Consider the following 8,009-nt stretch of genomic DNA (forward strand, 5'->3'; position numbering starts at 1 on the left):
AAACTAGCTATATGACATAGTAGTCAAATTTTGAGATGTTGCTCATATTAAGTCAAGATATATTAAAAAGCAAAAAAAAAAAAATTTTTTTTGACAAGTACTGAATTTTAAGCAGATTGTTCGCGTGGCAGCCATATAATATAGATCCGGCATATATACTGTCTGTAACAAAAGACTAACCTATGCAAAGTTTAATGATGACGGCTTAAATACAGAGAGACTTGTTTGCACAGAAACAGAAATACTGTTGATACTGACGGGGTCGGAGATGTTTCTTTAACATTTCATGACAAAATTTTAAAATCCCGTATAAGGGTATACCTACAAACGTTGCTTAAAGATTAATAGCATAGTCTACTATGGCTATGTGACCTTATGTATGAAGTTTGTTTAAAAATATAAACAGTCGTAAGACATGAAGATTTGAAGATTTTAGCGCAAGCATATATGACTAAGCCTGGAATATTCCTAAGTACGACGTCTAATACAATCATAAAGAACAATTAAATAAGTATTTTAACGCTCTAGCCTCTGTCTAAACGTGTCATAAATTACAAAAAATTCTTAAAAGCGTGTTTTACAGCTGAGCCATTTAAATCAGAAAGTGTTTTCTGATTGATTTTCAACTTGCTGCCTTGTATGAAATTCTCATCTGTAAATTTCCCTATTATTGCTGAGATGAGATTCCAAACTTTAATGGTGGGCACTCAAGATACTCTAGGCGCTTCTAGTTAAAGATTCATCATATAAAAGAGAAACAAAAAGAAAAAAAAAATTAAGAGTTAACAATGCCAAAGTGCTGTAGGCTTTCGCGGGAAAGGTAAATCATATTGTTTTCACTCTCAGATGGTGCGCGGGCTGCCGCAGTTTAATTATCACAATTCCAGATGCGGTGCATGTAGCTGAGGCTTGAACAGCTCATAAATTGTGCGGCGAACAAGTTGAGGCTGACGGCGACTGTTGCCGCTGCTGAGTCGCAAAAGAAAATAGCACAACACAGCACAAAATAAGAAATATTTATTGCAACTTGTAAATTGAAAATCGTCTTAGTTTTGGTTTCGACTGTTGCCAGGGCCACGACGTAGAACATGGCTAGGAAACTATTCAAATCAATGAAAACTGATAGCCTCGAAGGCAAGAGCCAAGTCATGATTAACATAGGCTACGGCCCTAAGTAGTACTCACTCGGATGCTTCGCCAAAGATGGCACCGGCATAGGCACCGGCTACGTCCGTGTCCGGGTACGGGCCCGAACGTGTAGCTTTTAAGCGACATGCCAACACTTGAGCACTTGACCATGCAACTGCTGCGTCTGCTGCTGCTGCTGCTGCTCCTCCTCCTTTAGCTGCGGCTGCTGCTCCTGCTGCAAACGTATCATTAACAAGTCACGACAAATTCGCGGTCAGACATTTGAAAAGCCAATGCCAAATTTGGTGAGGACAACGCCGACAGTTGGCCCAGCATTGGCATTAGATAAACTCCAACTTCAAGTACAACTCCAACTGTAGCTCTCTCTATCGCGCTCTCTCCCTCGCTACCTCCACCTCGCAGTGTTCCTTGCCGAGTGCCAAGTGCCAAGTACATGGACAGGTTGGCTGGCACTGGCAACTGGTGACTGCCGGCGGCTGCTTTGAACAGACCACCGCCAGTTTAGAGGTGTGAAAAATCTAAAATGCAAACACGCCACGAGTTCCACAATATCTCTGCTGCTCGAGCTGCACTCCATTTGTAGTTGCTCCCCTGGGCGCTGCCAAAATAAAAAAAAAAATAAATAAAAAATAAGTAAAAAGAAAGAACAAGAAATCAAACCCCGGCGTTGCCAGGCGGTGGGGTTGCATCCAGCTACGATTCTCATACGCATGAATTATTTATTTCGATTGTCTGCGCGCTTTTGCTTGCATTATTTTTAGTGGCCATAAAGAGGCACTGAATTTATGTGGCGAGCGGGGCCCGAGGTAGCCGATCGCTCAAATTATCGCAGGAGCATGCAAAATTTATTAACAAACATAAAAATTGCTCGGGAATTTATTTCATCTTAATTCAATTTAACAACTTAAACAGCCATAAAGTGTTCACATAGTAAATCAATGCAACGTCCTATGCAGAATTCCCCCTGTCTACATGCATCTGCATCATCATCATCATCATGATCTTTGGGGCTGGGGCTGGAGCTGGTGCTGCAGCTAGGGCTGAAGCTAGGCCAGCGGTAGTTGTTGCTGCTGCTCCTTGTGCCCCGTAAATTTATGAGCTGTGCATGAAAATGAGTCAAAACAAATTATGCTGCGACTGCTGCGGCTGATTGACAGCGTTCCTTGGGAGCAGCAGACGCCGCTCTAAATGGAGAAACCATCCAGCGATTATGATGTGAACGTTGCGCTGCCATCAGATTTCCATCAGAGACCCCAACAATTTCGAGGCATTAATCATCCCGCTAAATATGAGGGTGGGTCAATAATTCAACTTCAAAAGCCAAAAGCTACTCTCACTCTCTGATAAGCATCATTTATGTACGAACTGTTTTCTATAATATCCATTTGACAGCCATAAAAACTAACCCCAAAATACCCCGAGGGATATGTGCGATTATGCCTACCTATAACGAAGCACGCCTTTTACATATGTGGCATAGTTTCATGCGTACATACATATTCGGATTAGAACTGGGATTATTATTCAATGCGAATATTTCTTGAAAATATTTTGTTCATATTTTATGTGTAGATTGAAAAAGAATTTAAAATAAGTTATAAGGGCTCTTACTAGACTGTTCTTTCGGAAAATTTCAAATGCATAAACATTTTGCCTGATTTTCAAGCCAGCTTTACTTTAAATATGAAATTTTGAATTTGAATGTTAATGTTGAATTTTCGTGTAAATATTTTATTCGTAGATGAGATTATGAAATAATTTAAAATAATTTAAGTGTTCGACAAATGAGTGAAGTTTGAGGGCAGCAGAATGGTTGTCTGTGAAATCTTAGTTCTGACAGTAGCAGCCATCGGCGGTGTTCTTCTTGACCCAGTCGACGAATTTGCTAACTCTGGCATAGACGCCGGGTGCGTTTGGCTGGGCACAGCCAAATCCAAAGGACACAACGCCGGCGAGCTTGTAACGGCCCTCGTTGACAATCAGCGGACCTCCGCTGTCGCCCTGGCAGGCATCCTTGCCGCCAGACTTGACCAGGCCAGCGCAGAGCATAACCTCTTGAATCTTGTCCTTGTAGCGGGTGGTGCGGCACTGCTGGTTGGTGATGATGGGCACGCTCACCTCTTGCAAATAGTTGCTGGTGGTGCCGCCCTCCTTGACCAGACCCCAGCCAGCCACGACAGCCTTAACGTGAGAGTAGGGTGGGGTAAGCGCCAATATGAACGACTCAAGCTACCAACTTACAGTTTTGCCATCAAAGTTGTGATTGACATCGGGAAGACAAACGGGACGCATGTTGCCAGTAAGTGGCACGGGTGCCTCAAGCTTTAGCAGCGCCACATCATTGACAATGCGGTTGGGATCGTAGTTGGGATGTATTGTGGTCTGCACCACCTTGCGCACAATGCCAGGATCGCCCGAGGATCTGTCCAGCTGCAGCAGCCGCACGGTAATCTGATCCCTGTTGCCGTGCACACAGTGAGCCGCTGTGAGGACATAGCGATCGTTGATCAGCGAGCCGCCACAGAAGAGACGCGCATAATAGCGGCCCTTGACCAGCTGGGCGGTCCATGGATATTTGTTGGTGCGCACCTGCTGGCCGCCCACAATGCGGTTGACATTCGGAGTGCCGCAGACTGTGCAAAAGTGAGCGGATATAGAGGTAGCGAGATATTACTGGACGAGTTAACTTCAGGATAAATTCCGGCTACTCACAGCAATTTGTCTTCGTGGTGCACTGGCCGCCGCGGTTGCCGCGCGGAGGACGTGCTCGAACATCGTTGAGTGGCAGCACCGGCTGCTCCACTAGATCCACGACATCGCCAAACTGTTGATTGAGTGTTTGCTGTGGCGCCAAGTATTCATATTGAGCCAGCGCAAGGCTGCAGCCCAGCAGCAGCGCTGCCAGGGCCAGATAACAACGCATCTTGACTGGAGTTGGTTCGGGTGGCAAGTGACGACGCTGTTTGAACAGCGCGTGCTACTTATACAGCAACGGCAGCTCTTTCAATTTTTGATATTTTTTTTTACTAATAAAATTAAAAATATGAATGTTTTATTGCTTGTTTAAACAGTTGGAAGATCGCGACTTGTATCTTTCTTTCATTCGCGTTTTCTTTCTCCGCTTTCTTTGTTTGCTTTCAGGTTTATTTGCATAACACTTTGAGAGTTGCTCGCAGCCAGAACCCAAATGACAAATAAACTTTTAAAATGTTATTGTTAATATACCCTTTACCACGTTAATTGGGCTGCATGGTTGTGTGCATAGAAGAGTGAGAGATATTATTGGTAAGTTTTGTGTCGATCTAGCCATGTCGGAGACTAGAAATTTTCATACATAGATCCTCCTGTGTGAGGTGGCGCACAGATTAAGTTGATTTCAAAAACTCGATTACTCCCTCTGTTCCTTAGTCGATAAGAAGCGATTTTCAGATAATAATACAGAAGTTAAAAATACAAAATCTGTCTCGTAATATATACACAGATCCATAATATTTTACATATTGGATATACTGCCGTTCCTTTTAAAATTGAAAGAATTATTTTATAATGCCATATAATAGTATAAGCACACACAAATTTTGCCATGTTTATCCCCTGAAAACCTCATTAGGATTCCCATAGTCCTAAGGTGCGCAAATTGGGCCGTGCGCTTGTTTGTTCATATAGATGCAATACAGACAAATGCGAATGTTTTTTGCGGCCATTTGCATCTTGATTATAGGGTATTTCCTAGTTGTGCTCTTGATTATTGTTTTTGTTGAATTTTTAGCATATTCACAAGAAGTGGAGCAAACTTTAAGCCGCCTCCACACATGCTGCTGCTTAATGGACTTTTAATGCGACGCTGGAGAGGCTTAGGCATACTCATCGTCGCCGTCATTATCATCATGATGATGATCATTAACATCATCATTGTAATCTTTAGCGTCATCGACATGAGCCGCATGTGACCCAGCTCTGACCAAAATAAACTCAAACTCCAACTGAAACTCGCTGAGTTGGCAGCTTCGAGTGCCTTTCATTCGATTTGTGTGCCACTCGCGCTCGAAAATTCTGCGTTGCTTGTGACTACTGGCAGCATAAATTCTCGTACACTTGCAGCATAAATATCCTTTAAGTGCCGGTTATCCGGTATCATCATTAACCAGCAGCCAAACGCCCGCTTTCACGCTGCTGCGCATATTTTACAAGAGTTTAGCTTGCAAACTACTCTTATATATACATATTTATTTTCCTTTTTTCTGGCATATTTTATGTAGCAGAACTCGAGCTGCAATTGGCGTTCTCCGCAATCTGTCCTCTGCCTGCTGGCTGCTCATATTTTGTGTGCCTGGAATGTCGTCGCTTTTGGTGTCTGCCCCCAAAATGGAACGCCGCGGGCTCATTGTGCTTTGCGAAATAAATTATTATTAAAAAAAAAAGGCACAAGAACAAAATAAGAGCATGTCGTTCGATAATGATGCAACATGTGGCACTTCGGTTGCGGCGCGTGCAAAAATTGCCAATTCAATAATTTTATAATTAATAAATTATGTAGGACAAGCCGCAATCAAATTGCCCATAATTTCGCACTTTAAGTATTTTTTTTTATAATATATACTTTATGAGTTAAAACAATGTATTTATCTTTCAAGTATATGTACAAAGTTGAGAGGAAAAACAAAACAGAGAAATAAATCAAATATTCTATATTAAAAAAATTGTATATTTATATTTCCCTTGCCGAAAAATAAAAATCAAACGCAAACTACTTTTACTAATTTAAAAAATCTTTGGAATAAAGAACTCGCGTATTTGTACGGAGAATGTGAAAAAAGGTTCGAAAAGATAAATAAACAAAAATTGAGATAAGCGCTCGGCCAGAACCAAGACACGTTACACAGGCTGGAATATTATTTGTAAGTGAGAAACAACCTTTAAATTGAATACTCTCCACATTAAACTGGCTTAAAAAATATATAAAACAAAGTTGTTTATTGGCATTTACATATGTGCCTTTTGCTCATTGTAGTATGAAAGAGAAAACTGGTAAAAAGGCAGAAGGAGACATCTCGAACGCAATAAAATACATACATATATTCTTTGTAATCATTATCAACAAGCACGATCAAGACGGTTCTGTCGCCCTCTGAGCAGTACCATAAACAGGTCACACTTATTTTAAATTATCGATAGCTCCTTTCGTTTCCTCGAAACTGATAAATATTATGCATTGCAGCCCTCCACACAACTGTAAAATGTATTTAATCAAATTTTTTTAATAATAATAGAACGAATTATTTATACAATTCTTTCATTCAAATTAATTTAGTTTCTTTTAAGAGATATCGCCTCTTACCCTTTTCAAAATCAGTTATTGACCTACTTAAAATATGTACCTAAAATAAACTATAAATCTCTCTAAAATCAATTAGTCAAATAGATTTATATAATTTTTATGCGTATCTTTTATGGACATGCCCCAATATTGATCTAATAACATAATATATATTAAGTCTACGCAGTATTCTCATTCGAAAACATAAATAACTTTTACTCTTATGCTAACCATAATGGAATGTAAATGTAGATAGTCTCAACTTTTTATTTTCGAAATTTCTTTGCTTTGTCCATTTGCATAGCTTAAAACAATAAAAATAGCGAAAATTTATAAACCTATAAAAACAAAAACGAATCGAAACTAAAGCGAATCTTAAAATCGATTAAAGATGTTCGCGAGTCGTGACTGAAATTTGAATTAACTATAAGACTAATTTTGCATAATCTACGCAGATCTCGAATTTTGTTAAGTTTTGTATTACCGTGCGTGACGTCACACGTTTATCTGCAGTTGAATGTAATTCGAGAGAAAAGGCACTTGTAGCACATGCTGATAAGAAAGAATGAGTTAAATCAATTACCAAATGCAATTATTGTGTTTGCATCAGCTAAAACTGGAGCATGCAACTTGTGGCAGCGATGATAAGAAGTGCCAGGCACAGCTGCAGTTGCTGCATGAAAATCCCACTGACATGCACTGTGCAGTGGGCGTGGCAGCACGGCAACAACAATAGCAACAACACGTAGATACGTACAGTACATTGAACCGGGTCAGCACAACGAAAGACTTAGGGAACAAACTGGCGGCATGCCAAACTGTAGCAGAGAGTTTAGAAAGGTTGAATGGCATTTGCCATTCACTTGGGTAGGGGGACCCAGTGGCTGTTGCCAGTGTCAGTCAGTCAGTCAGCCAGTCAATCATAAATTTGCATAAGAAGAGATCTGCATTATCTAAGCTAGACTTGCCAGTTGCCAGATGCCAGATGCATTTATCAAGGCGGCATAAACAATCAAGCAAAAGCAAAAGCATTTTAATTATTGTGTGTGACGGTACAGACAAACAAATCATGCAGATGCTTGCGTAGCCAGCACAGTCTTTGATTCTCTGGTCTCTGACTGATGTGCTGCATTTGATAACTGCCAGCAATGAAGACTGGGACCCTTAGATAATGAAAAGGAAGCAAGTCTCGGAGTAATTCAAATTTGTAGCACTCGCAAGCCGCTGGGCAAAGAAAAGTCTGAAGCAGCCACAAATCTAAATGCTGAGATCTGCTGCAGTAGCTGCTGCTCCTGAGCCAACTGGCAACATCTTCTTCCTCAATGACATTAATTCATTTTGTATGCAAAGCAATCAGTGACAGTAGCCGTGGCCTCTCTGGCTCCAACTGCAACTCTGACTTTAGCTTGGACTCTTGGCAATTAGAAAAGAGTTGGAAAATTGTATGCGAGCGTAGTCGTTGTCTGTCTGGTTTTCTGGTTCTGCAGCTTTTCCAAACTGGCACTGCGCACTGATTTGCATTGCACGATTCTCAACTTAATTT

The 8,009-nt window shown here is 40.9% G+C and overlaps 1 protein-coding gene across 1 annotated transcript; it reads right to left on the reverse strand.

Moving 5' to 3' along the window:
• Positions 1–2,976: 2,976 nt before the first annotated feature.
• Positions 2,977–4,078, reverse strand: LOC115763503 (trypsin-1). The gene is made up of 3 exons (XM_030706100.1): positions 3,862–4,078; positions 3,391–3,782; positions 2,977–3,330 (listed from the first exon to the last, which is right to left on the reverse strand). Exons 1-3 carry the CDS (start codon positions 4,070–4,072, stop codon positions 2,977–2,979), a joined length of 957 nt encoding a protein of 318 aa, XP_030561960.1. The 5' UTR covers positions 4,073–4,078.
• Positions 4,079–8,009: the final 3,931 nt, after the last annotated feature.

This window comes from Drosophila novamexicana, unplaced genomic scaffold (genome assembly GCF_003285875.2).
Source record: "Drosophila novamexicana strain 15010-1031.04,08,12 unplaced genomic scaffold, DnovRS2.1 tig00000739-arrow-arrow-pilon, whole genome shotgun sequence".
Classification (NCBI taxonomy): domain Eukaryota; kingdom Metazoa; phylum Arthropoda; class Insecta; order Diptera; family Drosophilidae; genus Drosophila; species Drosophila novamexicana.

What these genes read in the sequence shown, in the direction of transcription:
- LOC115763503 (XM_030706100.1), bottom strand. Translation starts at nt 4,072, where the DNA reads ATGCGTTGTTATCTGGCCCTGGCAGCGCTGCTGCTGGGCTGCAGCCTT. An exon ending in CACCACGAAGACAAATTGCT is followed by an intron (nt 3,783 to 3,861) that starts GTGAGTAGCCGG and finishes ACTTTTGCACAG; the next exon opens with TCTGCGGCACTCCGAATGTC. An exon ending in ACAACTTTGATGGCAAAACT is followed by an intron (nt 3,331 to 3,390) that starts GTAAGTTGGTAG and finishes TCTCACGTTAAG; the next exon opens with GCTGTCGTGGCTGGCTGGGG.